The following is a 17482-nucleotide window of genomic DNA, read 5'->3' on the forward strand; positions in this document are numbered from 1 at the left end:
TGTTTCTGATTTGAGTCCTAGATGTGGAAACAGTGAGAAGTGCTCTGGATTCAATGCCAAATATAAAAGGGCCACCTTTTATTGAATTGCTGACATGGTTATACAGTAGTCAAGATTTAAAAAAAGATTTAATTTGATATTGAAACTTCAGATTCTTCTATTCTGGCCTGTGTGGTTCAACCACTGCAAATCATTCTGAAATAGGATTAAGACTCGCATTGAAATGAATCAATGTTCATATAGAAAACAAGTTGCACAGTACATTTTAGGAAGGAAAAAAAATCCTCAGGTTCATAAAATATTTAAGCAAGCAAAATCAGTGTAGGGTTATTCTCTTGGTCATCTGGTCCTGCAAGGCTGATTTCCACACTAACCATCAAACTGTGTGGTTCAGTTGGTAGAGCATGGCGCTTGCAACGTCAGGATTGTGGGTTCGATTCTCACGTGGGACAAGAAATGTATCCACTCAATACTGTAAGTCACTTGTGTCTTAGAGGATGCGTTTTACCCAATAATTGGGCAAAAGATCAGAATTGGGCTGCCGGTGTAAACGCATCCAGAGTGCTTTAAAGCGAAGCTGGTACTTGATGTCATCTTAAATCATGTTTTTCAGGCCTTTAGTAATGCAAATGACCTCCTGGACCAAAGTCTACTCTGATAAGAAGTCATTTGGTATTGGCCAATTGCACTTCAGTTGAAAGAGTAACCAATCCAGTGGTTTAGAGTCTGATCCACTCATACTCTTCATTGAATTAGACATCACCCAGGTTGAAGGCAATATGGTCCTCAAACAGAGCGATACACAGCATGATTGCACCCCCTGCCAACAAGCCTAGGTTCTGTAGCAGGAAGCGAGTCCAGGGTCCCATCGGGCCAGGATCACCATGAAGCATCTCAGGCAACTATTGAGCAAGAGGAGAAAATATGACAAATGCAGCATTATTAAACTGACCAAAGTAATACACACAGTTGTCTGTAAAATGCCTTTTCACACTAAGCCGAGCTGTGCTGGCCTCGTTACGCAGCCACTATAGTTGCCTGAACCATGCTGGAAAGGACGATGTGAAAAGGAAATATCCGACCCAGCACAGTGCAGTTCATGTTGCCCCGATAATGTGAAATGCATTCCACCGTAGTGACTCACCATGTCAGCGAGGGCGACATAGAGGAAGACCCCAGCGGTGAGGGTGAGGATCCAGGGGGAAATGTGGGCTGACTGGTGGCCCAGGACAGAGCCAATTAGCAAGCCTACAAAACCCAGTAGGGCTGATACAGCACTGAAGATAACGAGTCTACGAACAGGCCACCCTGCTCCCATCAGCACTGCCAGGTCACCTGCAAAGATAAACACAATGCATCAATTTGATAGTCTCATACTCATTACAAAGGTCTACCTGAAATGTTATAGTACCAGGCTTAAACTTTTGAAGGGCATGTCGATGTGCAATGCTTGTATGTGTTGCACCCATCTCTGTTTTTACATGCACCTCACAAAAAGGTGAGATGTTCGTGTTTACCTACCTAGCTCGTGAGGAAGCTCATGGCAGAACACAGCTATGGTGGTGCTGAGACCTCCAGCCAGACTCTGAGAGAATGCAGCACCAATGGCCAGTCCATCAGTAAGGTTGTGTACCCCATCTCCCATAACCACCATCCACACCAAGCTTCCCATCCCAACCTGCTCCTGGCCAGGCGGGCTGTGTGAATGACCATGACTATGCTGCTCAGTGGAATGTGTCTGCTCAAGAACAGTGGGGCCTGAAGAACGGGAGGGATGAGAAAGATGTTTTACAATGCAACGGTTCAACTCTGCCAATACGGACATAAATGCTCTCAAGTTACATAAGTATTACATTCCAACTCACTCTGCAGAGCAGTAAGCTCCCTCTCTGGGTCAGGATTTAGTGTGGTGTTCTGCTGCTTCCGCTTCCTCTTAACTTTCTGATGACAAAAACAAACAATTTAAACATTCCATGTGAAATCTCAATTGCATACACCTCGCGTCCTCTCTCCTCGCTGCCTCAAAACCCATTGGAGGAGATGGTCAGAGGGGCGGGACCTCGGGCTTTCTCATCCAATGGATTTTGAGGAGGCAAGGAGGACGCAAGGAGTATGCAATTGAGAATCTCCCAATGACTACTATGCACAGTGTATCATAAAACAGGGGCACAACTTCAAACTCTTCCCTTTATTCTCTAAATCCAGCTAACCTTATAATGGGTCCTCAGTCCTAGAAGGCTCTCGAAGATGAAGAGGAGGTAGCACCCTCCCAGCACACAAAGGCCCTTCAGTATGGAGTCCTGTTCTTCAGAGTGGCTTGAGAGTGGCCCAGTCTTAGTCTGCAAGACACAGATAAAACAAGACATGGTTTTCAGTCAACGCATTTCATTTTAAACTTATTTACTACTAGATTTTACAACTTAACCCTCCATGACTAAACAGAGACAGTAGCACTGGTATGTATGTAGTGTTTGACAGTTTGGTAGGGTGTTTACGTGAGGCAGGAGATGCAGCAGGGCATCTCCACACAGCGTCCCCACAGCCAAGGCTGTCATTGGACAGAGGAAGGAGCGTAGGCGGGCAGGGGGCAGAAGGGGAACCAGGCTCAAAGACAGCAGAGACGGCAGGCTGATCACAGCCAGAGCTAAGGAGCTCCATCCCAAAGCTGCGAAAAAAATATATATTATATTCATTTTGATGTTGTATTCATTCTGCTTAAACAATAGGGTATTGTAGTTTCCAGGGTTATGTTAAGTCTTAGTGTATCCTAACTGTTAAGTTATGCTCCAAGTTGTAAAAGGCTACATTACTTTTTAAAACATCCTATATCAATAAAGCATTCCCTCTCATAGTTGGTATCTAGTTTCATAAATGCACCTTTGAGGAAAGTCACACTCCTTTCTGACTCCGCCCCATCAGTCTCTGGGTGGCGTAGACAAACACCACTTTCAATCTGGTACAGTAGGGCTGGGCACAGGAGGGTGAAGTGGGCAGGAGTAATGTGGGGTGCCTTTCCCAGACCGAAATTCCACAAGAGCTGAGTAACATTCAGACACTGAAAAGGAAAGGGTTAAATTTCCACAGAAACTGTTTATGTAAGAGGATTGTTTTGATAGTGGATTTTCTCATTAACTCCCTTTAAATAACCATGTCAAATAAAAACCTGAGGAGGATAACATTTAGCCAAGATCAGTAAGCAGAATTGAGTTGAGAGCTTTGTGCGTTTGGCACAAAACATTAACCAGATCAATTGTCTTTTATTGACTACTCACGTTCCCGTGAAGATGCCTCTGAGTGGGGTGATTTGACACGAGGGAGTTAAACATTCCTTGGACAGGAATAGAGTGTGCAATAGGGGATGACCACGGAAGGACCTCTTCCTTAATCCCATGATCAGAGGATAATGTGGTGCCCTCTTTATACCTAGATCCAGCAGACCCCGATATCCCAGGCTGTGGGGTTCTTTCAGAGGGGGTTGAGAAGAAGAAGCAGCACAGTTTATTCAGGTGTCATTGCATAACTAACTACTCATAACCGGATGAGCACAAATGCTAAACTTCCGTACTTCAAAAGTGGCTCGATATCTCTAACAATCATGGGATCAAATCAGTTGTAATATCAGTTTCTCACCTGGCTGCGTTTGCAGAGGGGGGTGGTTGAATAGGCCTACTGGGACTGGGGGTGTCGGTTTCCTGATCGTCATGGTCATGAGATTGTGTTTGAGGAGGGTGAGGTTGTGTCAGAGTGTTATGGTTGTGCCTCGACCCTCGGTGGCTGATCTCCAACACACTGACCTGCCCTAGTCCCAGGCTGCCCAGTAACTTCTGCAGGCCCTTATAGGTCAGGGTCCCATTGTCTCCATACTGATGGAACAGACGCTGCAAGTAGAAGACCTGGAAAAAAAGACAGGTATTTTACAAGAGTAAATGGACAGCTGAACGGATCAGAAAGAGCAATAATCATCCGTGGTAAAATACTGGCATTGTTAAACTATTAGAGTAAGCCATTTTATATTTTTAACAACGCACAAAATAGATTTAGTGTTGTTGACAGCAGTGTCTCAAAGGTTAACTTGTGACCATATCAATTCTAAATTACGTCGTACTGATCTATTGAGGCCAAATTCAGATATTTCAGGGGCCTGGAGACAATACAAACTGGTATAGCCTGTCTTCCACAATAGTCTCACCTGCTCTTCAAAAGCCTCATCTAAATGTTCAGATGTCGATCCCTCTTGTCGGCTACCATTTGATATCCTGTCTGTCATATTCCATGGTGTTTTCATTGTGCCACTGAGAGAAAGTCGCGCCCCTGCCCCAAACTCCAGCAGAGGCAGACAGAAAAATAGTCCCACGGCGAGTGTCAGTAGAGGTGACATCCTATAAATTAACTGCAAAAAGGAATATGAAGAGGCAAGTTCATTAAAATCAGTACCGTGAAATGTCTCAGTAACTCCTTAATGAACGTTGTCAGTTTGTTCCTCATTTAGTCCGCAAAATAGAAACTGGTACAGTTGCTGAATGCCAAACATTTCACTGGTCAGCGAACCTACAAAACCTGAAATTTCTTGGGGGGCCTTACAGGCAACTCAGGTGGGTTGTTCGTTGTTGCTTTCACCAGTCGCGAAATACATTCTCTTGTCCTGCTGCTTAGAGGATTGAAGAGTCTGGTTGTGGGGGGTGAGTCTTATTTTTTTTTAGTTAATATTATAACGACTCGTTCATTTACAGCCGAGTCATGAAACAGATAAGACCGCAAAGCATTGATAACAGCAATTGACCTACCTTCTCCAATGAAGCAGGATGAATTGCCCAAGCCAAGGCTCGTGAGAAATGTTCATAACTTCAATATATCCATGTCCTGGCTAGAACGGAGTGGCGTTAAAGAGAACGGCGTCTTTTTATAGCCACTAACCGAGGCTAACTGCCATGTCTTGTTGGCCAAAGCATATGGATGTTTTATAAACGCCGACGGTCTGTGTTCAACACAGGTTTAGGAGCTCATATACGTTTTGTTCTATGAGATAATCTTCATCAGCCGTCACTTTTTGTCAATGTTGAAGTATTTATGTACTCAAAACAAGAACATAAAGGCTTCATAATTCATAAAGGTCATGTTAATTGACTGATTATCTCAGAACAAAACGTATAAGAGCTCCTGTGCATGTTAACCTCAGACCTTAACCACACTGCTAACCTTATGCCTAACCATAACCTTAAAATTAAGACCAATGATCCAGAGGTAGAAAATACAAACAAAAAACAGAAACAAGTTATACTCTTGGTGGTTCAGCCAGTTCACTTACCTTTACCTCCTCCCTATAGGCTGACTTGTCATTGTTGTTTATCAGGCCTACAACCATGGTATTGTCAGCTAACTTGATGATGGTGTTGTGCAACGCCACGCAGTCATGGGTGAACAGGGAGTACATCAGAGGACTGAGGACACACCCCTGGGGGGCCCCTGTGTTAAAAGTCTGAGTGTTGTTGGATCCAGTTGCAGAGGGAGGTATACAGACGCAGGGCTCTGAGCTTGTAGGGAACAATAGTGTTGAATGCTGAACTGTAGTCAATGAACACCATTCTCACATAGGTGTTCCTCTTGTCCAGAAGTGTTACGGCCATGTGAATAGCGATGGAAATGGCATCTTACGTGGATCTATTGGAGTGGTAGGCAAATCTGAGTGGGTCCAGTGTGCTCTTATGCTGGCCTTTATGTGGGTCATGACCAGCATCTCAAAGACCTTCACGATGAACGGTGTAAGTGTGATGGGGCTGTCGTCATGAAGTGCTTCAAGAGGTTGGACATGTCCCAGAGGGCCAGACGGTGGTAGGCCTGATCACCGACGACGATGAGACAGCCTATAGGGAGGAGGGCAGAGACCTGGCAGTGTGGTGCCAAGACAACGACCTCTTCCTCAACGTCAGCAAAACAAAGGAGCTGATTGTGGACTACAGGAAACGGAGGGCCCGAGCACGCCCCCATTCATATCGGTTGAGAGCTTTAAGTTCCTGTGTCCACATCACTAAGGATCTATCATGGCCTAAACACACCAACAAAGTTGTGAAGAGGGCTAGACAACACCGCTACCCCCTTTAGGAGGCTGAAAAGATTTAGCATGGACCCTTAAATCCTCAAAAAGTTCTACAGTTGCACCATTGAGAGCATCTTGACTGGCTGCATCACCACTTGGTATGGCAACTCCTTGGCATCCGACTGCAAGGCACTACAGAGGGTAGTGCAGACGGCCTAGTACATCACTGGGGCCGAGCCCCAGGCCATCTTTACCAGGCAGTATTGGATGAAGACTCTAAAAATTGACAAAGACTCCAGCCACCCAAGTCATATACTGTTCTAGTAGAAAGAGGAGGAAGGGAAGCGCTACTAAGGTACACAATAGTACATTTTGGTAGATAGAACGTGTTCTTTGGTAAAAGGGGTAAATTGGTCATCAAAAAGGAGGACCAAGGCACTCTTCATATAATTAAAATGCCTTTAGTATGGCATGTTCAATAGAAAGTTTTTTTTTTACCGACACGTTTCGGCTGCATGGCCTTCGTCAGGAAGTTTCAAAAATACATTTTAAAAAAGGAATACAAAGAGGACATTGTATTCCTTTTTTTTTTGTTTACTCCTTGACGAAGGCCATGCAGCCGAAACGCGTCGGTTTAAAAAAAAAAACGTTGTTTCTATTGAACATGCCATACTAATAAAGCCATTTTAATTAATTATATGAAGAGTGCCTTGGTCCTCCTTTCATATACTGTTCTCTCTGCTACCGCAGGGCAAGCGGTACCAATGCACCAAGTCTGGAACCAACAGGACACTGGACAGCCATACAACTGCTAAATAGTTAGTAAACAGTAGCAGCAGCGTACGTTACTATTTAAATATCTGTCACTTTATTCCTAGTTACAGTGCCTTGCGAAAGTATTCGGCCCCCTTGAACTTTGCGACCTTTTGCCACATGTCAGGCTTCAAACATAAAGATATAAAACTGTATTTTTTTGTGAAGAATCAACAAGTGGGACACAATCATGAAGTGGAACGACATTTATTGGATATTTCAAACTTTTTTAACAAATCAAAAACTGAAAAATTGGGCGTGCAAAATTATTCAGCCCCCTTAAGTTAATACTTTGTAGCGTCACCTTTTGCTGCGATTACAGCTGTAAGTCGCTTGGGGTATGTCTCTATCAGTTTTGCACATCGAGAGACGGACATTTTTTCCCATTCCTCCTTGCAAAACAGCTCGAGCTCAGTGAGGTTGGATGGAGAGCATTTGTGAACAGCAGTTTTCAGTTCTTTCCACAGATTCTCGATTGGATTCAGGTCTGGACTTTGACTTGGCCATTCTAACACCTGGATATGTTTATTTTTGAACCATTCCATTGTAGATTTTGCTTTATGTTTTGGATCATTGTCTTGTTGGAAGACAAATCTCTGTCCCAGTCTCAGGTCTTTTGCAGACTCCATCAGGTTTTCTTCCAGAATGGTCCTGTATTTGGCTCCATCCATCTTCCCATCAATTTTAACCATCTTCCCTGTCCCTGCTGAAGAAAAGCAGGCCCAAACCATGATGCTGCCACCACCATGTTTGACAGTGGGGATGGTGTGTTCAGCTGTGTTGCTTTTACGCCAAAAAGTTCAATTTTGGTTTCATCTGACCAGAGCACCTTCTTCCACATGTTTGGTGTGTCTCCCAGGTGGCTTGTGGCAAACTTTAAATTACACTTTTTATGGATATCTTTAATAAATGGCTTTCTTGCCACTCTTCCATAAAGGCCAGATTTGTGCAATATACGACTGATTGTTGTCCTATGGACAGAGTCTCCCACCTCAGCTGTAGATCTCTGCAGTTCATCCAGAGTGATCATGGGCCTCTTGGCTGCATCTCTGATCAGTCTTCTCCTTGTATGAGCTGAAAGTTTAGAGGGATGGCCAGGTCTTGGTAGATTTGCAGTGGTCTGATACTCCTTCCATTTCAATATTATCGCTTGCACAGTGCTCCTTGGGATGTTTAAAGCTTGAGAAATCTTTTTGTATCCAAATCCGGCTTTAAACTTCTTCACAACAGTATCTCGGACCTGCCTGGTGTGTTCCTTGTTCTTCATGATGCTCTCTGCGCTTTTAACAGACCTCTGAGACTATCACTGTGCAGGTGCATTTATATGGAGACTTGATTACACACAGGTGGATTGTATTTATCATCATTAGTCATTTAGGTCAACATTGGATCATTCAGAGATCCTCACTGAACTTCTGGAGAGAGTTTGCTGCACTGAAAGTAAAGGGGCTGAATAATTTTGCACGCCCAATTTTTCAGTTTTTGATTTGTTAAAAAAGTTTGAAATATCCAATAAATGTCGTTCCACTTCATGATTGTGTCCCACTTGTTGTTGATTCTTCACAAAAAAATACAGTTTTATATCTTTATGTTTGAAGCCTGAAATGTGGCAAAAGGTCGCAAAGTTCAAGGGAGCCGAATACTTTCGCAAGGCACTGTATATGTACATATCTACTTCAATTAACTTGTACCCCTGCACATAGACTCAGTACTGGTACCCCTTGAATATAGCCAAATTATCATTACTCATTGTGTATCTATCATTACTCTTACGTGTTTTGCTTTTCTATTATTTCTCTTTTTTATTTATCTCTGCATCGTTGGGATGGGCCTGTAAGTAAGCATTTCACTGTTAGTCCATGTCTGTTGTTTACGACGCATGTGACAAGTAACATGTGATTTGATTTGACAAGTGTTGAGTTGATTGAATTTTCACAAAAAAAGAATAGTCTAATTCTCTCAACCTTTCTGGTGATAGGCCTACTGTATGCAAGTCGTTATCACTTAAATGTTGAAGAATGCATTACAGGTAAATAGTAAAATCTCTTAATGAAAGACAGGAATGAGTAGGCCTAATGGGATAATAGATTATGAGTCGGACGATGATAGTCAGAAAAGTCCAAAGAGGAGAATTCTGTCTTGAACCCCAGAGCCAGTCTTTGCTGGTTCCTCTACGGCCCATGGGAGCCAAAATATGATGGTGGTCTAGACCCAGGCCTGACAAGAGGCACAGTCACCTTCCCACAAAAAAAGAGAACACAGAGGACAGTGTCCCAAATAGGTAGTCTTGCAAGGGACCTTAGGAGTCAGCAATGGCCCACATCCAATGACCCACGTTGAATTACAAACCAGATTTAGTGATAACGGTCCCCACGATGAAATCGGAGACTGTGGATCTTTCTCCACCCCCATTCGTTTGTGTGTTAGTCACACGCGATATTTAAGACAGCACTGGCCTGATTTGGAAGACCCATGGATGAGTGATGCGTCTTGCCATTGCAATCCCCCATATACAAAATTAAAATGATTGGCCCAAGTCGGGAGCTATATAGTAATTAACTGAAATGTGTTAGTCACACGCGATATTTCACTTGGCTCAAGGGGGGGCGCTGCATCATTCGTGGGGGACGACATGTTCACTGTTGCCTTGTTTTTATTTTCAATAATATCTACAGTTGTTTTTTTGTATACAATTATTTTTCTTACATTTTTTAAAATATAATTTGATTTCAATCATCTCCAACGCCCCCCTGTCGGGTTGAGGAGGCGGAGTGGCTTGCTTGCCAAACCAGCAACAACCTACTTAGGCTAGCTGATGTGGCTGGAGGCTAACTAGCTGTCAGCAGAGGTCTGAAATTACGGAAATTGTCGCAATCATTTTGCTTGCTCTTCAAGGACGTAAGTGTTTATGCCGATAACAGAATATTTTATTTGAAAACGGGTTACAGTAAGATAACATTAGCAAGTCAACAAGAGCGTGCTGATATAGCCAACAGTTGGCCTAGCAAGCTAGTCAGCTGCAGTGCTAGCTAGGCTAGCCATCACTAGATCAACCTATCTAGCTAGTTGGCTTTACTTATTTTCTAAACTAACGTTGACTCTCTTTGATGGCAGCTTGCTAACGAACGTTAGTATAACTCACATTTATAAGCTGCAGGTCTAACTGTTAGACCGCTAGCTAGCTATCGCATTTCATTAAAGCCACAGTCTGTAAAATGTCCTATAATTTCAGCTAAGATATCTTATTTAACCATCCCTCCCAGTCTTCTGTGTAGTGTTCCTGCCATACTGAAAATGTGTCACAAGTCAGCTGTGAGTGGGACAACAAATATGGGAGGCTAGGCAGCAAGGGTTTAAAGCAGAGATGTTCTCCATTTGATTGTTTAGGCTACAGTCTATCATCTATGGTAGCTAGTTGTGATTACACTGTGTTAATCAGCAGGCTCTTAGTCACCACCCAGAAAACAGGCCCTAGTCAGATCAAACTATTTAATGCCCCGTCTCTTCATCCTCTGTATGCCAAAGCAGCAGCTGCAACCAAGGTTGGAAATTAACACCCGCCAAATGCGGGCAGATTTAGTCATTCGCGGGGTAAGAATGTCTATTTCACCGGCCACGTCACACTGAGCATTTGGGAAGTGTTTTTAATCCAAAACCCACATGTAGAAATGGGTCGTTTTGACAAGAAATAGTACTAAAGTGTGACACTGTCCTCGTGTTTCTTGGCCAGTTACATCGTTTTTTTCATGTTAGGTTGTTTTTCAATGTTAGTTTGAGTTTGCTGCCAGGAAGACGTCGCAGTTGGTGATTTTTTTCCCCCGTCACAGACAAGCGAGTGCTGAAGTTACCACGGTAACGGCCCGTCCCTTAAAGGGTTAGCTAAAATGTTTTGTCTTTTTAAACACTTTTTTAACCCCTTTTAAATGTTTAGGCAAGTCAGTTGAGAAGAAATTCTTATTGACAATGACGGCCAAATCCGGACAACGCTGGGCCAATTGTGCGCAGCCCTATGGAACTCCCAATCACGGGCTGGATGTGATACAGCCTGGAGTCGTACCAGGGACTGTAGTGGCTCCTCTTGCACTGAGATGCAGGGCCTTATTAGACCACTGCGCCACCCTGGAGCAAAGCTCACCTAATGACTGAGCATGGATAACTCCCAAAAAACTGTTATACATGGACGTTTAGTCATTAAAACGCTCAAATACTTTGATTGCTCTGCTAGATTTATTTGTGTGCTTCTTCTATATGTTAACATAGGAGCACATCATGTACTTGTTAAAAAAAAAGTCAGCATAGAGCCCTGAACAATCATAATAAATAAGTTGTATCACTCAGCTGTTTGTGGCAGGGCAGGCACTTTGTTGATTCTTGATGTTCATTTGAAGAACTGTTAGAGATTTAAAAAATAAAAATAAAATATATATATATCTCCACAGACAGACGCACACAAACATCCACAACATAACTCCTGCCCAGATCCCCATGCTCACACCCCCATATCCAGCGCCTGCATTATTCTCCGCCACATGGCCTCAAACCGCACCATTTTGTTTTTTCTCTTTATTACCCACGCACTTTCAACATTTAGATAATAAGCGTTTGACATTTCCATTGTGTTAAAGATGGAGGACTGGTTGATTTCCATTTTTTAAGTGCATGTTTTTTCAAGATAATTGACAAGAAAAGTATCGTTCAACCCATGTCTCACTGCACACTCATATGCAGACAGATGAATTAAAGGTACATTTAGATTGTAATACTAAATTATTTCTTTTAACGCACATTGGTTAAAACACAGGTCACAAATGTCATGAAATTTAAGAAATGTATCCCATTATTTCTTATTAGTAATACATTTCTTGTTTTAGAAACGATAGAAAGCATGCTCATCCATTTTTTTCTGTGGTGATTTTTGGTGTAATTATAGTGAAAACAATGTTTTGACAGGTAAAAAAAAAATCTGAGTGGCTGTTTTAAAAAAAAATATCTACCTGCACAGTGGCTGGTGGACCATAAAGTTAATTTCCTACCCTGGCTGCAGCCCCAAGGATAGTAATTGCGGAGTTTCAAACCATACTGTACTGTCTTTGGTTTAAGTTCTGTGTCATCACCATGATATCATTTCTAAGTAAATGCCTAGAAAGTTAGGCATATGTGTCTGATTGTGTATGTCTCCCAATACAATGTCTCATCAAAGCCACTCCATGTGACCTTTGACAGTCCTGCTGAATGGGAGAAATGAGGGCCATTTGTGAGTGATGGCACTGCTTTTCTGTTTTCTCACTAGTTCTCTCAAGCTACTGGTTTGAGCCACTCGACATTGTTTAGCATGAGGATATAGCTGAGGTTGTTTACGATGCTAAAAATACGGTAACAACAAAACAAGGCTTGAAGTTATGTTCATTGCACAGGATGGGGTATGTTTGTTTTGCTGCATCGCTTTTGCAGATATGCCATAAACAGTCCTCTAGACAGGTTTGCATTGTGAAATGGATTTTCTTCAGGCAGTGACTCACCTACCCGGGTTGTATTCTGCAGAAATGTGTGTGTCTCAGTGATGTGCCATGGGGTATGACGTCACCAGGTTCCAAGGGGAGGTGGATGAAGACTTGCTGTGTCCCATCTGCAGCATGGTACTGGAGGAGCCAGTGCAGGTTAGTGCCCTACATTTCCCTCTTCCCTTCTCAGCCAGGCCGCGCAAGGAATTGTTCATTCCTTTTATCAATTGAATTATTATTTTTATTACAAAAAAATCGAACTTTCCTCTCAGCTAGTCACCTATTTCTGGGATAAAGACCTACTGATTTAATTCTTATTTTTATTACAAAACATACTTATTTCCCCCTACCTCTTTACCCTTCTCCATCTCCTCTCATTATTTTCTCTCACATGTAGGCCCCACACTGTGAGCATGCCTTCTGCAACGCCTGCATCACCCAGTGGTTCAATCAGCAGCAGATCTGTCCTGTGGACCGTACGGTGGTGACACTGGCTCACCTCCGGCCCGTGCCCCGCATCATGCGCAACATGCTCTCCAAACTCCAGATTGCTTGTGACAATGCTGGCTTCGGCTGCACAGCCACACTGCGGCTAGATCAACTTCAGTCTCACCTGAAGGACTGTGAGCACAACCCCAAAAGGCCCATCAACTGTGAGGAGGGCTGTGGGTGAGTCACCTTAGAGCACATTACACAGCAGAGTAGAACAGACTGGCCAGAATGAAAAACATGGCTATGACTTTTGAGTTCCTGGGCATGCCGCACCACCACTGCAGAATGTGACCGTATCTAGTCTTGTAGTGGTCTCTAGAGTGGGGGCTCCCGTGTGGCACAGCGGTCTTAGGCACTGCATCTCAGTGCTAGAGGCGTCACTACAGACCCTTGTTCGATTCCAGGCTGTATCACAACCGGCCGTGATTGGGAGTCCCATTGGGCAGCTCACAATTGGCCCAGCGTCATCCAGGTTAGGGTTTGTTCGGGGTAGGCCGTCATTGTTCTTAACTAACTTGCCTAGTTAAATAAAGGTTATATAAAATACAAATTGAGTGATCTAGTGGCTTTAATTTCATAATGTCACAATTTCTCTACAGGTTAGAGATGCCAAAAGATGAGATGTGCAACCACAACTGCATCAAGCACTTACGTGGCGTGGTACAGCAGCAGCAGACCAAGATCTCTGAACTGGAGAAGAATGCTGTAGAGCACAAGCATCAGCTGGGGGAACAAGTAAACAGACACGCACACACACACACACAGCGTACAAACAAATGCAAATGCGTAATTCATAAAAATCCATTAGTGCTCTGTTCCTCAAAGGTCAGGAATATAATGTGTCTGTGTCTTTCTCTGTTAGAAACGGGACATCCAGCTGCTAAAAGCCTACATGAGAGCAATACGCAGCGCCAACCCCAACATGCAGAACCTGGAGGAGAGCATTGAGTACAACGAGATCCTGGAGTGAGTTTACTCTCCTGTTCCCCTGGCTCTGTCCTTTTAGGATATTTTTACATAGTTTCAGCATTTTATTTCAGCAAGCGTCATCTATTTACTGGGTTTTGGATATTGTTTGTTTAAATTATCAATGTGTACAGCCACTTAAATCACCCTGAACTTCATCAAATGTAATAAATCTCTTTTTTACATCAGCAGTATTGTCACAAAGTTCTTTAGAGCTATAAAAAAAAATCCCTATTTCCCCATCTCACCTGTTCCTTTCCTGCCCAACAGATGGGTAAATTCCCTCCAACCTGCGCGGGTGACACGCTGGGGTGGGATGATCTCCACGCCAGACGCAGTTCTCCAGGCGGTCATCAAGCGTTCACTCATCGACAGCGGCTGTCCTCTGTCCATCGTTAATGACCTGATTGAGAATGCCCACGAGCGCAACTGGCCGCAGGGCCTGGCCACGCTGGAGACGCGGCAGATGAACCGGCGTTACTACGAGAACTACGTTGCCAAGCGGATCCCTGGGAAACAGGCGGTGGTGTTGATGGCCTGTGAGAATCAACACATGGGAGAGGACATGATCCTAGAGCCTGGCCTGGTCATGATCTTTGCCCATGGGGTGGAGGAGATCTTATAAGAACGCAAGGAGGGAAGGAGATTTTATAAGAAACTAGCCAACATTAGGAGAATGTCTCGTATAGTTTGGCAGAGAGGAGTGCAGACATTTATGTCAGGGATTTATTCCTCTTAAAAAATATAAAAAATACTCCTCTCTAAAAACATACAAATTATGGGTCTATTTCTCGATGGGAAAAATATAAAAATACATACTTATCAGGTGCAGGTCAGACGAACGAATCAAAGAAAAAAGAAATGGTATGCTCCCATGGTGATGTAATCAGACCCTAAAGAAAGACAATGTTTTGATCAACGAAGATCCAACTCGGATCGAAACGTTTTTTTTTTTTTTTGCGTCTGACTAAATCATCATGGGAGCATACCAGAGTGGCAGACATCTTTTTTTTTTCCTTCTTCAATTTCACAGTGGTTATGTAATTGTTTGTCTCTTGAAAGATGAATGTGAAAAGGGGTGGGGGTTAAGCAGAATGGAAGATCTGAAAGGATCCTAAAATGACCAGAAAACGAGTATTACTTACATATGAGCTTAATATCTTTGCCTTAAAAGGACATTTCCAAAAATACACCTCTTAAAAGAACAACTGATAATAACCAGGATATTCTAAGATGGAATGTTTACAAGAGTCACATAATGTGCTATTAAAAGCTTTGTCTGATCTAAGTTTTTCTAGATTCCCCCATCCTACGCCTTCTGTTGTGTAAATAAATGAGTATAAAAAATTATGTAAATACAAATATTATATTGAATAAATATACACTCTCTAGCTATTCTTCTTATACAATAATTAGATGATGTAATTTTTGTCTGTTGGTTTCCATCTGCGTTCACAAAGGAAGCACAATTCTGATTTATTTTCCCGCTAATTGGTCTTTTGGCCAATCAGATCTTTTCACATCAGATCATTTTCAGAGCTGATCTGATTGGTCAAATTTGTGAAAAAAGATCAGAATTGTGCTATCTGTGTAAACATTGGCCATGCGTTTCAGGATGCTACCTTTGGACATGTTTTGCTCACTCCAGTATTGTTTTTTTGTGAATATATCATGATGTTTAGCTTATTTTTTTGTGCCATGCATTTTATTTATTTATTTGGAAGAAAATGCTTGAAGATGTTTTCGTGTTATGTAAATACAATTAAGCTTATAATTGTCCTTTTGCTTCTGTTGTACATAGTCAACATAAAGTTGGGTCCAACTGACATTAAACATTTGGGGTGTAACATTGTGTAGCCTAATCTGTTTTATTTCAATCAAGATTGAAGCTTTTTTTGTGTTTTTGATTTTTTTTACCAAACTTTTCTCTAAAGGCTTTTAATAACTGACTGAAACTAAAATAACAAACAAAAAGGGACTTGATCTAAAGACATGGAGTAGAAAAACCCCCATCAATGGTGGGAAAAGTACTCCATTTTCATACTTGAGTAAATGTAAATGCTATACATCAAATTCCTTGTATTATGCAAACCAGACGGCACAATTTCCTTTTTTATGTTTTTTATTTACGGACAGCCAGGTGCACACCAACACTCATACATAATTTACAAACTCAGTATTTGTGTTTGAGTCCGCCAGATCAGAAGTAGGTAGGAATGACAGCGCGTCATATTGATAGGTGTATTAATTACACCATATTTATGTCCTGCCTCAGCATTTGAAATGTAGAGAGTACTTTTGGGTGTCAGGGAAAATGTATGAGAGTATATAGTACATATTTTCTTCAGAAATGTAGTGGAGTAAAGTTGTCCAAAATATAAATAGTTAAGTACATATACACCAAAAAACAACTTGAGTAGTACTTCCAAGTATTTTACTTAGTTACTTTACACCACTGACAAACATTTGGAAATTAACTTCATGTCACTTTGTGTAACCATAATGTACAAACACGTCAATTAAATGAAGATCAATTTGGATTGTGAATCTTTTGTTCTGTATTCTATCTTTTGTTCCTGTCATTCTGTCATTTTTTTCTGTTTTGTGTCATTTTCTCTTTTGTGCGGTTGGGTGTAGAGACAAAAATAAATACAATTGCAATTGTGATGATACTCATGGTACTGTTGTATGGCTATTTTCTTACAGTATCAAGTCACCCCTATTTACAAGCAGGGCCTCCATACGTCATGGTTTCTGATCATTAGGGGTCTAAGCAGCAGTCTGTCTGTCTACCCACACAAACACCCACATGGTCAGTACAGTCATTGTGTACAGTATGTCTACAGCAGCAGTGTCCGCTGAGCTCTGGCCAGCAGCCCGTACTCTCTTTTGAGGACTTTCCTTTTAAATCCTTCCCTTTGTTGTGAATGGATGGAATGCCATGTGCTTTGCCAAATGGCATGTTTTTGTTATTGTGCCTGAAAATCCTCTGATTCATTATTTGGTGTTCAATGATCCAGGCTGAATCACATCCGGCTGTGATTGGGAGTCCCAAAGGGCGGCACACAATTGGCCAAGCGTTGTCCGGGTTTGGCGGGGTAGGCCGTCGTTGTAAATAAGAATTTATTCTTAACTGACTTGCCTAGTTAAATAAAGGTTAAATCAAAATTTTAAAAAATGCATCTAATGCAGGGGTTCCCAAATTGTTTATCCCAGGCCCCTCTTCCAGCATTGGGGAACATCTTCCACAGGTTTAAAGCTTATTTCCTGCAATTCCACACATTTTGTCTTGGGGTAGAGAACATATTGCCATTTTAAAGCAAATTTTCTTACAATTCTATACATTTTGCCATGTCTAATGTGTGTTAATGTGCTATTTAAGTGGCTCAAGCATTACAACAAAATCTATGGGCTACAAAACATTAACTGACATGGGCTAGTTGATCTGGACATTTCTGACAGGTTATAAAAAGCTCACTAAGGTATGTAATGAATGACTAGACAAGAGGAAAACGGATTATGCACTACCCAATTTCAACTATTACAACTTTCAAGAGTACGTTGAAAGTAAGTTAGACCCCCCTCCCCCCCTGCCACTGATCTAATGGATTGAGACAGCTTCTACCTGTATGCCAGTACAATTGTATTGTTGGACCAAACATCTGTTTGTTCAGTG

At 42.2% G+C, this 17482-nt stretch overlaps 2 protein-coding genes across 7 annotated transcripts; one reads left to right on the plus strand and one right to left on the minus strand.

Annotated features, from left to right (window-relative positions):
* Window positions 1-49: 49 nt before the first annotated feature.
* LOC110492110 (zinc transporter ZIP5) lies at window positions 50-5346 on the minus strand. Of its 6 annotated transcripts, none has more exons than XM_036947039.1 (13): window positions 5306-5336; window positions 4785-4864; window positions 4582-4645; window positions 4190-4390; window positions 3631-3893; window positions 3273-3462; window positions 2878-3055; window positions 2496-2665; window positions 2211-2339; window positions 1866-1941; window positions 1522-1758; window positions 1145-1335; window positions 50-902 (listed from the first exon to the last, which is right to left on the minus strand). In XM_036947039.1, the coding sequence occupies exons 2-13, from the start codon at window positions 4838-4840 to the stop codon at window positions 753-755; spliced, it is 1905 nt and encodes a 634-aa protein (XP_036802934.1). In that variant the 5' UTR covers window positions 4841-4864; window positions 5306-5336; the 3' UTR covers window positions 50-752. The 6 variants fall into 6 exon arrangements, with proteins under 6 accessions (XP_036802934.1, XP_036802933.1, XP_021421810.2 ...); XM_036947038.1 differs by having other exon boundaries at window positions 4582-4648; XM_021566135.2 differs by lacking the exon at window positions 5306-5336 and having other exon boundaries at window positions 4593-4645; window positions 4785-4883.
* A 4075-nt stretch (window positions 5347-9421) lies between these two features.
* LOC110492112 (E3 ubiquitin-protein ligase NRDP1) lies at window positions 9422-15658 on the plus strand. Its single transcript, XM_021566140.2, has 6 exons — window positions 9422-9745; window positions 12389-12504; window positions 12746-13017; window positions 13440-13575; window positions 13703-13806; window positions 14077-15658. Exons 2-6 carry the CDS (start codon window positions 12415-12417, stop codon window positions 14429-14431), a joined length of 957 nt encoding a protein of 318 aa, XP_021421815.1. The 5' UTR covers window positions 9422-9745; window positions 12389-12414; the 3' UTR covers window positions 14432-15658.
* The last annotated feature ends 1824 nt before the right edge of the window (window positions 15659-17482 follow it).

The sequence above is a fragment of the Oncorhynchus mykiss genome, chromosome 16 (assembly GCF_013265735.2).
Source record: "Oncorhynchus mykiss isolate Arlee chromosome 16, USDA_OmykA_1.1, whole genome shotgun sequence".
Lineage (NCBI taxonomy): Eukaryota > Metazoa > Chordata > Actinopteri > Salmoniformes > Salmonidae > Oncorhynchus > Oncorhynchus mykiss.